We start from the raw sequence: 21,030 nt of genomic DNA on the forward strand, positions 1-21,030 counted from the left end.
GATGGGGAAGGTATGTTGTAAATTGCGTTTAGGAACTTCAAACTTTTTCATGTGTGTCCAGAAAGTGCACGTTTACTGTGGCAAAATATCTTGCCTGCCTTGCACTGCGTAATGTCTTGTTGAGGGGAAAACGTTAAAGTTTATATAATGTTTTCATGCTTTTTGAGTGTCAATGGCATTTATATCTAGAAAACATACTTGTATGATCTTATTCAATGCAGGATATTTTAAACACATATGTATTAAATTGTACTTTTAAAATGACTCTGTTTATATATTTACTGTTCATTCATCTACCAAAGCATGATTCAAGATTTTCTATTTGAACACTTTTAGATGACTTGTGACTCCGCTCTGCTCAAATTTGGCAAAAGCTGTTTCTGTGTATAGGTAAATTAATATTGCTACTGTTTTTAAGCTTTAATACATGATCACTGTCCAAAATTATAAAGCACTTTAACTTGGTACACAAAGTAACTTGCAGAATTTATCAGCATGTCTTCATTGACCCCCTTTTTCTTCTTCAGAGAGTCTAGCTCCAAACTTGGATGACATGATTGATGATATTCACAGTGTATTACTAGGCTTTGTGAAGAAGAATTCTGAAGGATGGGCTCCCTTGATATTCACAGTAAGATACCGTGGTCGTGTTGCCCTTCTTGAACACAGACATTATCAGTCCCAGCAGAATGTACATTTGGGTTCCGCTTAGAATAGGGTAACAGCCATAATTAGAGACTGCTGAAGTCAACTCCAAATTTCTTTATCTACAGAATAAACAGTTGAAATTAATTCATGCCGTTCAGTTCACGATCAACTTTCAGATCAAACAATCACACCACAAATTAAGCGCCAAGAAACATGCATTAAAATGTACATTTTAGACTGAACACTTCTGCTTTTCCATTGGAGGATTTGTGAAGACCCTTTTTTTCTGGTATATTTCCAACACCAATTCTATTGATCAAAATGTACATTTTAGAATGTACAACACTTTTATCTTCATCAGAAGATTTCTGAAGCTTTTCTTTTTAGTCCCCACGGACACCGTCCTGGGGGACTTATAGGTTTGGTCATGTCCGTGCGTCCGTCCGTGTGTGCGTGCGTCCGTCCGTCCGTCCGTCCGTTCACCCAGATATCTCAGAGACGCCTGGAGCGATTTTTTCAAACTTGGTTCAAGGATAGTACCCTACCTCATACAGATGCACTTCGATTTGTTTTACAATGCGATCAAATTTGGCCGTGTTAGAGAACTTTTTAGTTTTCACCTCCATAGACCCCCCATGTATAAGGCAGTCCATAGACTCCCATGTATAAGCACAGGCAACCCATAAAGTATTACTGAGATTTTCACACTGGCACAGGCAACCCATAAAGTATTACTGAGATTTTCACACTGTTTTCTCTATCATTTTTAGTCCCCACGGACACCGTCCGGGGGGACTTATAGGTTTGGTCATGTCCGTGCGTCCGTCCGTCCGTCCGTCCGTGCGTCCGTCCGTTCACGCAGATATCTCAGAGACGCCTGGAGCGATTTCGTTCAAACTTGGTACAAGGATAGTACCATACCTCATACAGATGCACGTCGATTTGTTTCACAATGCGATCAAATTTGGCCGTGGTAGAGGACTTTTTAGTTTTCACCTCCATAGACTCCCATGTATAAGGCAGACCATAGACTCCCATGTATAAGGCAGACCATAGACTCCCATGTATAAGGCAGACCATAGACTCCCATGTATAAGGCAGACCATAGACTCCCATGTATAAGGCAGTCCATAGACTCCCATGTATAAGGCAGACCATAGACTCCCATGTATAAGGCAGACCATAGACTCCCATGTATAAGGCAGTCCATAGACTCCCATGTATAAGGAAGTCCATAGACTCCCATGTATAAGGCAGTCCATAGACTCCCATGTATAAGGCAGTACATAGGCTCCCAAGATAAATAAAAATTTAGTTTCTCATCGTATTCATATTGCAAAAAGGATGCAGTGACACAGTTTTAGTCCCCCACAGATAAAGTCCAGGGGGCTCATAGATTGGGTCATGTCAGTCCGTGAGTCCATCCGTTCACGCAGATATCTCAGACACTTTGACAAAATGTCATGTGACCTTGGTGACCTTTGACCTCGAATATACATATTTGTCCATAACTCAGTAACCACAAGTGGTAAACCTTTCATATATGGTATGATGGGACACCCTATGACGCCACATATTGTACCTCATTAATTATGTGCATATCTAATTTTGAGCGAGCCAATAGAGCTAGAGGTCAGATTTTTGGTATATATGGATAACTTAGCAAAACAATTTTTTTGACAAAATGTCACGTGACCTTGGTGACCTTTAACCTCAAATATACATATTTGTCCATAACTCAGTAATCACTAATGCTACACCCTTCATATTTGGTATGATGGGACACCTTATGACGCCACATATTGTACCTCATTAATTATGTGCATATCTAATTTTGAGCGGGCCAATAGAGCTAGAGGTCTGATTTTTGGTATATAGGGATAACTTAGCAATACAATTTTTTTGACAAAATGAAAATGTCAAGTGATGTCAATGACCTTTGACCTCAAATATACATATTTGTGCATAACTCAGGAACCACAAGTGCTACACCTTCTATTCATATTCGGTATGATGGGACACCTTATGACGCCACATATTGTACCTCATTAATTATGCACATATCTAATTTTGAGTGAGCGAATAGAGCTAGAGGTCTGATTTTTGGTATATAGGGATACCTTAGCAATACAATTTTTTTGACAAAATGTCATGTGACCTTGGCTCGTTAATTATGCCCATATATAATTGTGGGCAAGCCAATAGAGCTAGAGGTCTGAATTTTGGCATATATGGATTAATTAGCAATACAATGTTTTTTTTCAAAATGTCACGTGACCTTGATGACCTTTGACCTTGAATATGCATATATATGCATAACTCAGTAATCACAAGTTCTTTACACTTCAATTTTGATAGGATAATAGACCTTAAGATGTCACATCATGTACCTCATTTATTATGCACATATGTATTTCTTGGCTGGCCAATACAGCTAGAGGTTTGATCTTTTTTCCCGATTTAGAACCATAACTTAGACATGCCTCTTGTTTCAAATTGGGAACAATGACATAGACCTATGTGTCCATAGATCTGAACATATACACTTTAGTGATACTTCTTAATGACCTCATTTCCCTGCCCCCTCAAGACTAATACTCCTATTACAAGTGGGGACTATGTCATTGTCAATGACTTTTAATCATTATTTTTCCAACACCTTCATCTGTTCATTGCAGTGGTCCATCGATCTACTTGGTCAGATTAGCAGTCAGTATGCTGGAAGGAGGGGTGTACCTCACTCTTCAAGTCTCAATGAACTCCTTCAGCTGTGGATGACTTGCAAAGGTAAGCATCTTTGTTTTACCGAAGCACAAACTGAGATACTCTCTGACCAGTGACATTTGATGTGATTACATTTACACCATACATATGGTATTTCGAGATGTTTGCACAGAGAGCTTGGAGCATCAACATGATTACCAGACTAAAAACCCATCCGATGCAAAGAACGTGAGTTGAACAGAGTGTAAAGGATAAGTCAACCAAGTGTAATTATCTTCACAATTGCCAATAGCAAGTTCCCGGAACTACAGAATTTTTGAACATGAATTCCCAGAACAGAAATCGTGCATGTTAGTATCTCGAAAAGATGATGGCTTAATTGTCCTGTTGGAGTGGACAATCTCATTGTTATCAGTGTTATACATGTACCATGTAGACGAGGTTTATGTGAAAAAAACAAAACAATATTAAGCAGCTAGCTTTTATTAGTTCATTTACCTTCTCTTGAAGTGACTCCTCTTATAAAAATTTCCTGCATTTTTTTTTGTCCATGTAATTCCTGTGAACTTTATAAAACCTAAGTAGCTATATTGCACTGGCAGGGCCTGGCATATGTTCTCATCAGTGTTGCTTTGCATGCTGCTACTGTTTCTTTAACCAACAGAATACAGACATTTAACTTCTTATTTTGCAGCAACAAGGAGTTTAATGGAGATCGCCACTCAGTGTGTATCTGTGTTGATCAAAAGTTGTCCTGATTTCTGTGTGGATGCCTTGTTAGACACATCGGTGTTACACTCCCCACACTTTGATTGGGTTGTAGCACACATTGGGTAAGTTGATTTAATCACAGTCAAGGTGACCCTGATTTAATCCTTGTTACATCACATTTCGAAGTGATGTGATACTATACTAATCTGTCCGTTCAGAATTTCTATACCTCTTATAGTACTTTCAGCTGTTTATGTGCATTTTTCATCTCATGCTCTTCATATGGGCATTGAAAGAAAAAATGTAACAACTTTATTCAGTAAGACTTTTGCAATGAGTTTATGGTATACTCATGCAATCAAGCTTATAGAGTATATTCAAACAGGAATCTATCATTACCTTAGAAAAATTTTCCGTGTTCTTTGTCGTTCTGTGGCATAAATTCTTGAGTCAAAATATTGGTGTATCACCACAACTTACCACTGCAATTTTCCCGTGTAATTTTAAACTTGTCACATTTCATGACAAAGATACAAGGAAGAGATTCCCGACAACTTCCATCATGTTTATATACTTTTTATCCTTGTACCATGATATTCATCCTCAATATCCCTATGCCAACACACAGGTCTTGTTTCCCCGAGACTATCATCACCAGGGTCCTGTCATGCGGTTTGAAAGATTTCTGTAGCCATGGCAACAGCCAAGGGGAGTCCATCAGCAATTCAGAGAAGAAGGTTCCCAAGATGGCATCTGTTGTTGGTATCCTAGGACACCTTGCCTCTCAACATTCCAAAGATATCAGAAAAGCTCTCTTGGAACTTTTCCAGGTATACTTGAACTTAGTGCACCTGTAACCTCAAGATAGTAACCTTCAAGCCGATTACTGTCCAAATTGGCAAATGCATGATATGCTAACATTGACAGTTCTCCACCCATTCACAATATCTTCACCCATTTTGCTATACAGGAAAAATTTCCAAAAGTCTAGTTATAGTGTAGTATTCTGTTCAGCTGTTGAAAGACAAGAATGTTTAATGTACAGTTGCCCCAAATGACTGAAATTATCTTTGAAGTGACTGTCATTGCTTTTCTGTTAATTGTAAGATTTCCACTACTTCTTCTGATTGAAGCAAGGACAAGACAAGGTTGACCGTTTCTCAACTTATCCATATGTTGGGTGGACCACTTTCATTTTTTCATCCTCAACTGTATTGTTTTTAATTCACAGGCCAGTTTAACCAGCACTGATGAGCAGCAGTTGTCCACGTCCCATTCCTCCTACAACTAGCAACAATGTCACCAATGCTACTCAAAGTCATTACCAATGATTTGGTAGACTGCTGTAAGTAATGTTTTGAGATGCGGAAACTTTCATGTACATTATTACCTGGATCCTGTTCATGGCAATGACTAAATGGCTCAAAAACCATGCTGTAGACACTGTCTTTAGAGCAAGTGAAAGAGCTCACTTAATGCACAACCTCTAGAATATGTTATTATTAAAAAGCTATCATGAAAGTATTGAGACAAAATAAGTGCCAGTGTGTCAAAATTATCAGTACAGTATATTGGTATTTCTTGGATCAAGATATTATCGTGAAATGAAACCACACCAAATTCCAAAAATCTCTATTATAAATAGATCTACTATTTACTCTGTTATTCCATCATGCTTGCACACTTTTATTTTCCATCAAAGTATCCTCATTTATCTGCATGTTTTATTTAACACAACCAAGAGTTCAATTCTACTGAATTTATAATGGTAGTAATAGGATATGCGCAATGCAAAGTGATTTCTCTTATCAGTGTTCAGTCTTTCACTTTGTGTCTTTTCTGACTTTCAATTTTGCTGGGTATGTTTGGCGTACAGTGACTCCTGAAGTACTTAATATCCTTTCACGTCAGTTTGGAAGTAGCCCTGTCATCTTGCAAGACGCCGACGGACTGATAACACTGGTAATTCACCTGATTTGTAAATCTGGCAGTGGGGCTTGTAAGCTGCTCCACTTTGTGCTGGATACAGCGGCACCTCAGAGCTCCAAGACTGGCATGGAATGTGATGAAGCAGTCTCCTCTCAGGTTCAGCAGTGTGCGGCTTTGATACTGGTAAGTAAATTGTGTTTTTGAACTTTTGTTTTATGAAGAGGAATGTTGCACATATGTAAATATACAATACTTTGTCTATTTTGCAGGTTTGGTACAAGCCGTGTGTTTAAACTGCAAAGAATGTAATTTATTGCGTTTTCCTTATTCCACATTTCAATGCAATTTCACAGTGTAGATTTTCAGTTTGCAGAAGGAAAGAATCAGATGACGCCAAAATTTACAAGTTGAAATTTTCAGTGTCATATCCATGCATCTTAGTTACATAAAATAAATGCTAAGCTTTTACAAATTCCTTAGAAGAGCACTCAATCTTTGCACTCCTATTTTGTAAAATCAACTACACAAGACAAATGCAAACACAGTTAAAGCAAATGTGTTAATATCCAGTTACTTTCCACCTATTGCACACCAATAATAAGCATAATTGATGAGACTATTGTCCTCTTAATCTGTCCATTTCTTCAGGATTTATTGTTATTAGATCTACAGAGGAGTGTTTATTCTAAACGCTCCACTTCCTACCAGTCAAGCAAGTCTGACATCAATGAGATACCATTCCTTGTGGAGTTACAGAAACACACCAGTGACCTGTGTAGGGATATTCTCACTGCCACTGATAAAAGGTCAGTGTTTAGAGAGCAGTTGTTATTAGTTGTGTACTTTATATGGCACAAATTTCAGTACAATAAGTATTTGTTAGCCCAACGGACAAACTCCAGGGGACCTATGGTTTGTACTCAGACTGTGCAGCCATGCGTCAATTCACGCAGATATCTCTGACATGCCTAAGCCAGTTCCTTTCAAATTTGATACACATGCACAAGTGGGGACTATGTCGATCATCAATGACTTGTTAGTCGCCACGGACACCGTCCGGGGGGACTTATTGGTTTGGTCATGTCCGTGCATGCGTGCATGCGTGCGTCCATTCACGCAGATATCTCAGAGATGCCAGAAGCGATTTCATTCAAACTTCGTACAAGGATTACTTCATATGTCATACATATGCACGTCAATTTGTTTTGTGATACGATCCAATATGGCCGCCGGGCAGCCATTTTATCACGATTTTTTCATGTACAGAGCCATAACTCAGACATGTTTCAACTGATTTTATTAGCTCCCATAGCCATATGTATATATGGCAATGGAAGCTATTCTTATAGGCTAGGGAAATGTCTGTATGTATGTATGTCTGTATGTCTGTATGTCTGTATGTCTGTCCGTCAACATCAAAAACTCCAAAACCGCTGCACATTTCATCTTGATATTTGGTGTGTACATCGATGATGGGCTGTAGATGAGATTTTGTTCAAATGAAGTTGTCATTGCCAAAAATATGCAAATTAAGTGAAAAAATGTAAAAACAGTCAAAATTGAAAAAACTCAATGACCACCGAGCAGATTACATGAAAAATTAGCATGTAAGTACTTTGGGCTGACATGAAATGATTGTGCACATCTTGGGTCAGTATCTTGGACTTGCTATTTTTCATGAATTTTTTTGTAATTTTCTCCCATTTTTGGTCAAAAAATCTCCTGCTCTGAAACCACAAGTCCGATTGATTTGAAACTTGGTATGGAAGTGCAATAGGAGTGACCTTTCCCAAATTTGGGCTAATCTTGGTGAAATTTACATATTTTTAGTTTACACGTCCATAGACTCCCATGTATAAGGCAGATCTCCATAGACTCCCATGTATAAGGCCACGAAAAATAAAAATTTAGTTTCTCATCGTATTCATATTGCAAAAAGGATGCAGTGACACAATTTTTAGTCCCCACGGATGAAGTCCAGTGAGCTTATAGATTGGGTCATGTCCGTCTGTTCGTCCATCCGTGAGTCCATCCGTTCACACAGATATCTCGGATATTTTGACAAAATGTCATGTGACCTTGATGACCTTTGATCTCAAATATATATATTTGTCCATAACTCAGTAACCACAAGTGCTACCACCCTTCATATATGGTATGATGGGACAGCTTATGACGTCACATATTGTACCCCGTTAATTATGCACATATCTAATTTTGAGCGAGCCAATAGAGCTAGAGGTCTGATTTTTGGTATATAGGGATAACTTAGCAAAACAATTTTTTTGACAAAATGTCACGTGACCTTGATGACCTTTGACCTCAAATATACATATTTGTCGATAGCTCAGTAACCACAAGTGCTACAGCCTTCATGTATGGTATGATGGGACACCTTATGACGCCACATATTGTACCTCATTAATTATGCACATATCATATTTTGAGCGAGCCAATAGAGCTAGAGGTCTGATTTTTGGTATATAGGGATAACTTAGCAATACAATTTTTTTGACAAAATGTCACGTGACCTCAGTGACCTTTGACCTCAAATTTACATGTTTGTTCATAACTCAGTAACCACAAGTGCTACAGCCTTCATGTATGGTATGATGGGACAGCTTATGACGTCACATATTTTACCCCGTATAATGAATGCACATATCTAATTTTGAGCGAGCCAATAGAGCTAGAGGTCTGATTTTTGGTATATAGGGATAACTTAGCAAAACAATTTTTTGACAAAATGTCACGTGACCTCGATGACCTTTGACCTCAAATATACATATTTGTCCATAGCTCAGTAACCACAAGTGCTACAGCCTTCATGTATGGTATGATGGGACACCTTATGACACCACATATTGTACCTCATTAATTATGTGCATATCTAATTTTGAGCGAGCCAATAGAGCTAGAGGTCTGATTTTTGGTATATAGGGATAACTTAGCAATACAATTTTTTTGACAAAATGTCACGTGACCTCGGTGACCTTTGACCTCAAATATACATATTTGTCCATAACTCAGTAACCACAAGTGCTACACCCTTCATGTATGGTATGATGGGACAGCTTATGACGCCACATATTGTACCTCATTAATTATGCACATATCAATTTCATGTAATTAGCGAGCCAATAGAGCTAGAGGTCTGATTTTTGGTATATAGGGATAACTTAGCAATACAATTTTTTTGACAAAATGTCACGTGACCTCGGTGACCTTTGACCTCAAATATACATATTTGTCCATAACTCAGTAACCACAAGTGCTACACCCTTCATGTATGGTATGATGGGACAGCTTATGACGCCACATATTGTACCTCATTAATTATGCACATATCTAATTTTGAGCGAGCCAATAGAGCTAGAGGTCTGATTTTTGGTATATAGGGATAACTTAGCAAAACAATTTTTTTGACAAAATATCACATGACCTCGGTGACCTTTGACCTCAAATATACATACTTTTCCATAACTCAGTAACCACAAGTGCTACACCCTTCATGTTTGGTATGATTTGACACCTTATGACGCCAATACTGTACCTCAATAATTATGCGCATATCTCATTCTGAGCCCCAATAGAGCTGGATGTCTGATTTTTGGTATATAGGGATAACTATAGGAGAGAAATTTTTTGATCAAATGTCATGTGACCTCGATGACCTTTTACCTAAAATATATATTTATGTCAATAAATAACCACAAGTGCTATGTCCTTTGTATTTAGTAGGATGGGAGACCTTATGGCAACACACGCTTTACCTCATTAATTATGTACACATCTAATTCTGGGCAAGCGAATAGAGCTAGAGATCTGATTTTTAGGCATATAGGGATTAATTAGCAATATAATTTTTTTCAAAATGTCATGTGACCTCGATGACCTTTGACCTTGATTATACATATATATGCATATTTCAGTAACCACAAGTTCTATACCCTCCAATTTTGATGGGATATTAGACCTTAAGATGTCACATCTTGTACCTCATTTATAATGCGCATATGTATTTCTTGGCTGGCCAATACTGCTAGAGGTCTGATCTTTTTTCCCGATTTAGAACCATAACTTAGACATGCCTCATGTGTTTCAAATTGGGAACAACGACATAGACCTATGTTCCCATAGATCTCAACATATACACTCCAGTGATACTTCTTAAATGACCACATTTTCCTGCCCCATCAAGACTAATACTCCTATTACAAGTGGGGACTATGTCATTGTAAATGACTTGTTGAGTTAATGGTTGTATCACAGTATTCGATATATCTAATTCTGTATTTTTTCCATTTTATATTCTGAATAATTACATTAAACATATTTCACTGTCTTCAGTACATTTCATTTAAGTATTTTCACTTCATGCACTTTATCCCTTTCACACATGTTCAAATATCTGACCAGAGAACAAACACTAAATAGTCCAGGATGGGAGCTACAGTGTCATTGACGCTATTTTTCAAAGTTGGTACAAGGACATTGACCAATGTCATAGATATGCACGTCATTTGTTTTGTGATACGATCCAATATGGCTGCCGTGTGGCCAATTTGTTTTGATTTTTTAATGTAAAGAGCCATAAATCAGGCATATCACAACCGATTTTATTCAAAGTTGGTACAAGGACATTGACCTATGTCAAACATTTGCACATTGATTTCTTTTGTGATACGATATAATATGGCTGCCATGTGGCCATTTTGTTAGGATTTTTTCATATACAGAGCCAGAACTCAGGCATATGTCAACTGATTTTATTCAAAGTTGGTACAAGGACTTTAACCTATGCCATTCATATGTACGTCAATTTGTTTCATGATATGATCCAGTATGGCTGCATGGCAGCAATTTTGTTACAATTTTTTCATGTCCTTAACCAAAACTCCGGCACGTCTCAACCGATTTTATTCACCGATTTTATTCAAACTTAGTACAAGAACATTGACCTTTGTCATACATATGCACATTGATTTCTTTTGTGATACGATCCAATATGGTCGCCGTGTGGCCATTTTTTTTACAATTTTTTTACGTCCAGAACCATAACTCAGACATATATCAAGTGAATTTATTCAAAGACATTGACTTATGTATTAAGTTATACATATGTACATCGATATGTTTCACCATATGGTCCAATATGGCCACATGGTGGCAATTTTGTTATGGTGTTTTTCATGTCGAGAGCCATAACTCTGGCAAGTCTCAACTGATTTTATTCAAAGTTGGTACATGGATTTTGACTTATGTCATACATGTACTTCTTGATTTTTTAAACTGTAAGATCAAATATCGCTGTGTGGCAGCGATTTTCTTATGATTTTCTCATGTACAGAGTCATAACTCAGACATATTTCCACCAGTATCATTCAAAGTTGGTACAAGGACATTGAACTATTTCATACATATGTACGTCAATTTCTTTCACATCATGTAGCAGTATCGTGTCAATTATTGCAGTTTCATAATTAGGCTGATATGTCAAGAAATACTGCATCAAATTTCATGAAACTTTGTACAGAAGCTCATATTGCTTTAACAGTGAAAGAGACATTTATCAGTGTCATTTTAATTAATTTGTAATTGCATATGTAATGAACTTTCCTAATTAGAGTGATATATCCACAAATACAGCATCAAATTTGATGAAACTTGATACAGATGTTGATCTCATAGTGTTGTAAATACTGCATCAAACTTTATGAAATATGGTACCGGTGATAATCTGTTAGTGTTAGGATAGTATGCAAAAATGTTTTGCAACATCCTGTCGATTAATTCCTAGTTGACTCATTTAATGACCTTTAGGATGGTGGCCTACATTGGTTTATGTTTTCATCACCATGGAACTCATTCTTGGCCATTGAGCGCCATCTGTATCAAAGAATTTTTATCACAGACCTAATTAATGAAGAGGACCTTATACTCTCTGAGGACTTGTAATCAAAATACCCATTAACAAGTGGGGACTGTGTCATCAACGATGACTTGTTAGTAAATGTTTTAACCTCAACATTCAGTAGTGTTTTTTATTTCAACAATGCATAAATTGAATATTTGTTATCCAAAGTTGTAGTTCTTGGGATAAAAGAAGGTGAAGTCACTGGAACACATTAATCACAGAGACATAAAAGAGATAAAACGATATGAGAAGTATGTGTAAAAAGAAGTCAAGAAGCATATTTTTCTCTGAAGAAAACCATATTACCACACTATTGTCTACTAAGCATGGGGACTGTATCCCACATAGTTACGTGTCAGGCTATTGGTGAAATGAGACAACCATGATGTAATAAGTGCTGGATATTTGATTAGCTTGATATAAAATTTTCCTTGTTGTCACTTGTGCAGTTGTTGTTCAGTGAGTATGCTTCTTGTGTCTTCCAGCTTGCTTTGTCTTTTTTCCATGCTTTCACATATATTCCCAGGCCAACAAATCATACAAATTTTAAAATTGGTCATGGAGCTGGTACCTACATGTACTTCACCGTTCAAATACATGTGCTGCTAACATTGCTTTCAGTGTGAGGATGGCCCGATTGGATGTATTTCAATAATCTTGTGCATGTGATACAGTCAGTAACTGCAGTTCGAGTATTAACAATTTCTGGTCTAAGTTTCTACAGATGAATGCCAGAATGATTTTTAGAAGGCAAGGGAGCAAAATTGCATATTACATCTTGCAAACTTCTGTAATGAACATGCGGGAAAATTGGCTTTCTTCTTGTATACGCACAACAGTCAGTAGAACTGAGCAAACTCCATTCATTATTCCGTACTCTTCCCATCTATCCTAACAGGTTGTACTGGCTACAGAGACTACTCTCAGTGATCGGTGTGCACTGCGGTGAAAGCTGTGCCTCTGACATTCTCAGCTATCTCATGTTGAATGCAGACTCTGAGGACAAGGTAAAGTCTTGCTTAATGCTGTGGATGTCGTACACAAACAGTGATGTAGAACTGTTATGAAACAGGAGGACAGTAAGATTAATTAGGCAGGCAGTATATATATTCTGTGCACATGAATATGTCTGTTAACATGGTTTATAAACATAACTGGTCTTTTAGTGTTTTCAGCTGTGCATTTTCACTGGCTTTCAGGTTTCTCTACCCAGCAACAGAAAGCAGGGCAGGTGCAACCAAGCAACAGTCATGTTGCAGAGTTGACATAATTTATCAAGCAAGTTTTGGAACCTAGACGTAAATTATGTATATGTTATACTTTTTAATCACATTTCCCATGATACCAATATGGTTATATTATGCAGCCATCTAAGCAATTTTAAAGTGATAATATTTCATTATGAAATCAGCACTGTCTTTTACATTGTGTTATAATGTATACAGAACGCTTACAATACACATCACATGTTTTTGTCTCAGTGTTCTCAAGTCAAACTGCTTCTTGAACTTCAAGCCGAGTTTGAAAGTTCCACAAAGGATGTGATAAAAGTTGCCGTGCAGAAATCATTGTATTATTTGCAGAATGCCAACGACACACAGGTTAGTGACTTTACATCCTAAATTTCTATGCTTATAATTGTTATACGAAGTACTGCACTAGAAAGTTTAGTACACCACATTGTAAGTGACAGGCTTTCTCAACATGCATAAACAGTATCCTCTCAAATATCTGTAGACTTAAAAAAGCAAAACTGTACTAGAATGCTTGTCAGATAAACTAAGCATTTACAAAACAGTTTCGTGAGAGGTCACCTGCATCATCAGATTATATATTATATAGCTTTCCTAAATTGAAAATTCAATCTATGGCTTTGTCCAGCTGTAAAGTTCTTGCATTTCAGAAATGCCCAAGTTTAGGCAGTGTTTACAATAATTGTAAATGATTACGTGTTTCTGTGTGATTCTTCAATCAATGACTTACACAATTTAACCCAGTGTATCATATTATCATGAAATCCAAGGTTCACTCGACTGATGGTACTTCATGTTCTGTGGAGCTAAGTCCATACTTCACATATGTAATATGTGTTTGTACATGAATCTCTAAGCTTTGAAAGATGACCTTGCATGTAAAGATAATACAATATAGTTTCTATGAACTTGACTTCAAAATCGCCTCTTCACAATTGTGTGCTGATAATTTTTCACTGTTAAGTGTAATTTCTTTTTGTCTGTTTTCATTCTAGACGTTGCATCTACTTAACAATTTCACACTCCTTGTCAAATGGGAGGCCAGCCAGCAGGGTCAGCAGAGGTCAAGGGTCAGACTGAAATCAACCCTTCAAAACTCCGTACAGATTCTGTCCTGTCTTTTACACCACCACTCTGTGGCTGTATCTTACCAGACAATCAAACTGTTGTATCTTGTTGGCATGCCAACAAATGTTGCCATGGATACACTGATCAACGTCATACAGTGTGCTGTACACTATTTCTTCATTCTACTTCATAGACAAGGTGAGAGATTTGAAAATGTATCATCAGTGGTTTGTCTGCTTTCAAATCACATTTCCGTTACACTGACCATGTTTATTGACCATTTTACAACAGTCAACAATTTTTTCAAAACATTGCCTAGTTAAATCACTCATCTTACAGGTAACAATATGAAATTTCAGTCCAAAAGTCAGCTTCAAAAACGAAATTTAAATGTACATGCAGATCAAATATCAAGTTACCAATTTCAAAGGGGTTATGACCTATCTCACTATGATTCTGTATACATATTCATGAGGTACTGTCATTCTGTTTCTCATTTTCAAACTGTAGCGCATTTTAAATAACACTGAGGAAAGAAAACAGCACTTTTACATCATTAGCAAATGTACATTTTTTTTCTCCATCAGATCGCACTGTTGATGAAGTTGTCACGGTGAAGGAGTACCTGACAACTCTATCTCATCATCCTCCAGGTCAAACAGAGGTCATCCGATTTCTCATACAGGGTGTCATGAACAAGGTAAGATGGGTTCTATAGAGGAGAGTTACTTGAGTGCAAAGCCAAAAGAATGGAAATCCAACTCTGCAATTGTACATATCATGGTTTTGACAATGAATGCATTTTCATGAACATGTTGCTGAAATGTGGACTAGCCCCCACCTTTCTGGGTAGTGAATTTACACACAGTAAGAATGTCATTAATTTATCCCTTGGAGTTAAAAAGTCAGTTTTTGTCTCCTATATTGCAAATAATACTGTGTCAGACATTTTTTTCAGGTTCCAACAATTTTTTTCAGAGTTTTCCTAAAAGTTTGATGAAAAATTGTAGCGTATGAAAAGTGCTGCCTGTTGGTCTAAAACTATCAAAAGGTTTATAGAATAAAAATCATAATAAGTGGTAAAATGTTGCACAAAAATTTTGGCGGAAAATTACAGCACTCAAATGGTTAAAAAATTTCTTTTCTGATGATGTGTTCCAAGTTCACCTTGGTTTGAATTGTCTAAAAACCTTGATGTTGCTGCTCTTTTTAATAGCTTTTGATATTTTTCACGTTTTTACCATTTCTCAGGAAAACAGGCTTCTCTTTGGGGGCAAACAAGAGGAGAGTGACTTGGCAGAAAGTACCAGTACCAAAGTGTCCCTGCATGAAGACAACAAGAAGCATGCGTTGTCGGTGACAGTGCCAGCCACTGCATCCACCGTCTTCCATGCTGGTATCATTGGCAAGGGTAAACGACCTGAGCTGGTGGCAAACAATATACCACAGGTATGATTTCTAGAAACATCTCATCCAAAAACTGACATCTGAAATCAGGTAATCATACAAAGCTTTTAACCCTATCACCACCATGGTTTGTCCCAAACCCATTGTTATTGATGGTGATTGTGGACCTGTTGAAGGAGAATAGGGGTGAACTGTGTACAGGTTAAACCCTAGATCTCAAAAATGTATCACATGCATGTGCGAGATCTGAAATGATGATGGAACAAGATTATACAAGCAGTATTTCCTCTACTGATAGATTTGTATGCTAGCAGGTCTGCTCTATTTTTTTAAAATCATAATTGTCAAAGTTGTGATTTGAACCTTGTTGAAATTGGTGAATTCTTCTGTTGTGCAAGAAATTACTCATTGCAAGCTTTTCTTCAACTGCACATGAAACATGAGTTTTATACCTTTGCTCTACTCAAATAACTCACAAAGTGCCATGGCCCTGCACCAAAAAACATGTGAAGCAAAAGAATTTTTATGTCATATACACATCACATTGTGTATAAAAAATATTGTAATTTTCATCAAGGATCACATTATATTCCTTCTCATGTGATCAAAAACACTTTGTCGCAAACGAGTATGCATTTTCGATTTCTACAAACCCACACTTGAAAAGTGTTTGCTGCAAAAAATCACTCATATTTCCAAGATGGCCCTGTTGAATTACATCATTTATAATCACATTGTGATATTTCCCCCCAGGATGTCAAGATACAGAACATGCAGACAGTGATGGACACTCTGCATGAGTGTGGCTCAGTAGACATCAAGAAAGTGACAAAGGTTCAAGATGAGGGGCAGAAGACAGGGACTTCAAAGATGCTTTCAGAAAATTCGGCAAGATGCTTAGCATTGTTGCTAGTGGAGTTAGTGTGTCCTGATGTTATCCATGCTGGTACACAATGGCCTGAAGAGGAGTATATGAAATACACCATTGAAAGGTAGGTGCCTAGTTTGTGAAATCCCTCCTGTGTATTACCCTCTTCAAAAACTGTTACTGTTTTTATATGTCTATAGCTTATTTTTATGTCATTTGATATTGTCCGGTTCAGTAGCGTTACTCGGTAGTTTCAATAGAAGTACCATATACATTTACACCTGTCATTCAGTGTATATGGCAATGCAGGGTATACCAGGCAGCGCCCTCTACAGGTCAATATTCAACATTCTTTTGCTGCCACAAAAAACGGGCTCACTTGTCTATAGCAAATATGTATGACACATTTATGGAGAGTCCACAGTTACTTCACTTTGCAATTGTTCATATTGTGTATTATGAAAGTATATCTGTGTGAAACCAGTGAAATTGACTTGTCATCCTTTCCAGGGAGAGTATATTTCTTGCTGAAATAGTTCATGAAGATTTACTCTTGTTTTATATTTTCCAGAGATTTACACATAAGAAGAGCATTTGAAGACAATCCTATATTGTGGGAGTTACTGAGAGTGGTAGCAAAATGTAAGTTTTATAGCTTCTTTTTAGACATGTAACAGTATGGTTTCACAACATGTGTATCTTCAATACAGACCTTGAAATTTCGTGAGGACTGTCTGTCATCTGTGGTGAAAGGTGATTAGCCATTATTATTTTTGTAGCTGAACTGTTTATATTATTTTAATGAGACTTGCTTGGGAGAAAAAAGTTGACTTTGTATTCATAACATTTTGACCCCTTCACAAATTGACCCCGTCATCTATTAAGCACACCTTGATCAGCAAAGATGTATTGAGTAGGTGAGAGTGATTTCATGATGAAACTTCATCACTCATATATTATAGTGGTTTGCTTTGAAGCATTGGCATTAGACATATTGTCTAAATTGAGGTGTTGCCAATATTGTCAGGTGCAATTATTATAACAGCTAAGTGTTAAATCAACTCTGCAAAAGTTGAAACATTGTCTAGCAGGAGGTTAGACGTTATCTAAACAACAACACCACATACCGGTATGTCCAAGTACTGTCCAAGTCTTATCGCTTGCTTTCAGGTGTAGTTGTTTTGACTACATCTGACCTGCTGCAAGACAATGTTTCAACTTTGGCAGAGTTGATTTCACTGTGATCGACTTGAATTACTGCTCAGCTGATAATTACACCTGATAGTGTTGGCAACACCTCAATTTAGACAATATGTCTACTTCGAGTAATGCCAATGCTTCAAAGCAAACCACTGTATTTATGACAGTTTGCAAAGTAACAAGTTGTGCTTACCAGTAATTAATTGAGATTTTGGATAAAAATTGAGGTAGGAGATGGAGATTGAATAAGTAGATGAGTGACTGTAATGTAAAACATCACATGGCCGTAGACTCAAAACCAGTTTTCGATACTTTCTCAGGATATGCTGAATGTCAAAGTGGCCAATTTCCATGTACAATAATTTCTTCCTCTTCTGATTTCAGCTAAACCCACCTTGTGCCACTGTTCTGTGCTGGTCTATGCACTGATGTCAACACTGCTGGTCTACTGGGAGAGTAACAGAGAGAGTAAAGCCAGCATGTCTCAGCATCAGCTTCAGAATTCTGCCAGACTGGTGGAGTGCATGCTTCTGGTAAGTTCTCGGTTTGCATGGCCACTGCTGAAAAGCAATACTGTACTGCTGCGAATATTGTCAGAATGTGAGGCTTAGGCTATGTTCACCAGCTTTAACCCTTTCACCACCATGGTTCCACCCAAACCCATTGTTATCAGTGGTGATCTTGGACCTGTATACAGGGAACTGGGGGTTAAAGGGTTAAGAGAGTGTTTGGTGTATTGACACAAGTTATAATTATTCTGATATCATGGCATAAGGGAAATAGTATGATATCTGCCTAACATTGTATTTTCTGTACTTGTCATATATTACAATATATTGCTGTACAATATATACCAAGAATAATTGTCATCTGCCACTGCTTTTATCACACAGAATCACAGATTGGCTGCATGTGCAATTGCAAGAGAAGGAAATAGTTCCTATGCATACTTTAGGACACATGTGAATTGTTTCTTCGTTTTGCCATGAATGTCACGCTCATTAGGCTTCCATTGTTCTCATGTATCACAGTGAAAAGTCGCTGACGCCCAGGCTAGCGCCAGTCAATAGGTCGCTAACACCAGGCTAGCCTAGCATGCACTCCAGGCTGACCCCAGGCTAGTGAGGTCGGAAAGTTAATCTTTAGCTGCACTGTATCTGCCTGATTGCCTTCACCATAAATTGGTCATTTCTGAATTCTCAGAGTCAGTTTGATGATTGCAAAATTGCACAGATTTTTTATGACATCAAAGGTATTTTGCAGAAGAGCGTCAATTCAGTGGAGTTAATTGTGAACTTAGATGGAGAACATCTAGTGCTTGATTTCCGTTATTATGATATTCATTGATGCAAAGTGTATTATTGAGCATTATCTGTACATGTGAATCATTATCAATGGAGAATGTTCATTGGTCTGAAATTGTACATTACTGTATGCAATGAAAAACCCTGGGAAATCTGAATTCTTGACGTTACATCATATTACAAATGAACTTAATGGAAAACGATATGTTGAAATATCACAAAATCAATTACAGGTACAGTGTCCATACACGACATATCTAATAACTCCTTCTTTTCCCAGGGGGACTTTCTACCCTCAACTCTTGGACAAGTTGGTGAGCTGTTTTACTTACTGACACCCTATGAGGTTTATCTTTTACTGGTCAATATATGGAGCTTTATGAAGGTAGGTGTGTGAGTCCACAAACAGATACTGTGTCTGGATCCGTGATAGTGGATCTATCTTTTCCAGGATATTTCTACTCTTGAAAAAGTGTGTAGTTTTCACCAACTATGGCATGAGAGTGAATGGCCTGTGAAGCTGTAAATGCCAGAAATATGTCACTTATTCAAGTGTGACAGGCTTCTGTGCAACAACACTAATGACGTGCCCACAGTGTTTTCTGAAAATTATACCTGCATCATTTAAATTACACCCATTGAAAAATGTCATGGAGTAATAGAGTAAATTACTGTCTTACATTGTACTGAAAGCAAGTTATTGTTCTGTGATTTTGACAGGAAAACTCACCATCAGAAGAGTCTTTCTCTGACAAGGATTCTACAGGAAGACCATGTAGAAACTTTGAAACAGGTATGTACTGGTCAGACCACCTTGGTTTGATGTTGCTTGTGTTTTCTCAAGGTAACAAAAATATTACCATGTGTACGACAAACTCAGCGCACTTTTCTTTCTGTCTTAATACTAACCACACTCACATAAGTGTAGTTGTTCAGTAATTTTGACACGGGAGATGGTCTTATGATAAACTAAATTACAAATACCATAGAAAGGGAAATATGATAATGACATTCTCCATGTAAACTGTATCTTCACTTGGTGAGAGGTAAAAGTTGGGAACTTATCGATCTGTAGAGGTTAAAAATGTAGTACAAAAAAATCTTATGGCTTCGCTTAGTGTTAATTAATGCTGTCTTTTTTATTTTGTCCACAGTCGATCCAAAGTTCACGAAGATAATACATTCAACATTGCACCATAACATAGAAACCTGCGGACATCTCTATCCAAGATTTTTCCCGAAAAATTTTACCACCACGAGGTGACCCATCGTAGCAAGTTTTTTAGTTAGGTAGGACAGAGTCATACCATGATTTTTTCCACCTGGATGTTTTTATCTTCTATAGTTGTTTAGTGAGAGGAAATTGATTTCAAACTTGTGTTAAAACCCAGGGCCTCAGGAAGGTTCAATCCATGGAATATTTCATAGCCCAAGGATAGCATTGAACTTGTCAGGAAGTTATGTGCTTTCTTGTTATTGGTTATTCGAAGGTGATGTTTCAAATCTAATGACATCTGTTCACTACACCCTCATTTTCGTCAGCTAAACGAAACAGACATTGCAAACACTGTTGTTTTTTTCAAGAAAGAAATACCTTGTAAATACTTGTGCACTGCCTAGCCGTGTCCGACTCAATTTCTCTGTATTTCAGTGTCTCATTACATCCTGAAGATAGGCAGCACTTTAAGTGTCATGTCAGGATATTTTGTTGGAAATAATTTTGTAAATTTTTCAGTGTGCTCAGTGTCGGACATACACAGGTCATCAGATGTTTTGATAACTTTTGTAATTCTTTCTGTGAAGATTGGTCACTATTTCAAGAACCTGCAAAGTAAGAATATGTGTAATTGACAATTGTGAAACCTAACAAGGGTATCAGCCAGCTTGAAGTCATGACTTCAAAATCACTTGTTTAGCATGGTTGTGAAAACCTTGATATATCTTTATGTTGTGGAATTTTTTCAGACATACACAGTAAACAAGACAAAAAAACACTCGCTT

The 21,030-nt window shown here is 37.3% G+C and overlaps 1 protein-coding gene across 1 annotated transcript; it reads left to right on the forward strand.

Annotated features, from left to right (window-relative positions):
* The first annotated feature begins 4,732 nt into the window (after nucleotides 1-4,732).
* On the forward strand, nucleotides 4,733-21,023 carry LOC139114392 (integrator complex subunit 5-like). Its single transcript, XM_070676107.1, has 15 exons — nucleotides 4,733-4,913; nucleotides 5,315-5,428; nucleotides 5,960-6,195; nucleotides 6,661-6,818; nucleotides 12,828-12,936; nucleotides 13,411-13,530; nucleotides 14,178-14,448; nucleotides 14,838-14,950; nucleotides 15,502-15,699; nucleotides 16,411-16,649; nucleotides 17,097-17,167; nucleotides 18,110-18,258; nucleotides 19,310-19,414; nucleotides 19,750-19,822; nucleotides 20,184-21,023. Exons 2-15 carry the CDS (start codon nucleotides 5,380-5,382, stop codon nucleotides 20,291-20,293), a joined length of 2,001 nt encoding a protein of 666 aa, XP_070532208.1. The 5' UTR covers nucleotides 4,733-4,913; nucleotides 5,315-5,379; the 3' UTR covers nucleotides 20,294-21,023.
* The last annotated feature ends 7 nt before the right edge of the window (nucleotides 21,024-21,030 follow it).

This window comes from Ptychodera flava, chromosome 16, assembly GCF_041260155.1.
Source record: "Ptychodera flava strain L36383 chromosome 16, AS_Pfla_20210202, whole genome shotgun sequence".
NCBI classification, from domain to species: domain Eukaryota; kingdom Metazoa; phylum Hemichordata; class Enteropneusta; family Ptychoderidae; genus Ptychodera; species Ptychodera flava.

Bases quoted from the DNA above. Each gene is read 5' to 3' on its own strand.
- LOC139114392 (XM_070676107.1), top strand. From the start codon at position 5,380: ATGTCACCAATGCTACTCAAAGTCATTACCAATGATTTGGTAGACTGC. The intron at 6,819-12,827 runs GTCAGTGTTTAG...CTATCCTAACAG, and splicing joins CTCACTGCCACTGATAAAAG to GTTGTACTGGCTACAGAGAC. The intron at 14,951-15,501 runs GTAAGATGGGTT...ACCATTTCTCAG, and splicing joins TACAGGGTGTCATGAACAAG to GAAAACAGGCTTCTCTTTGG.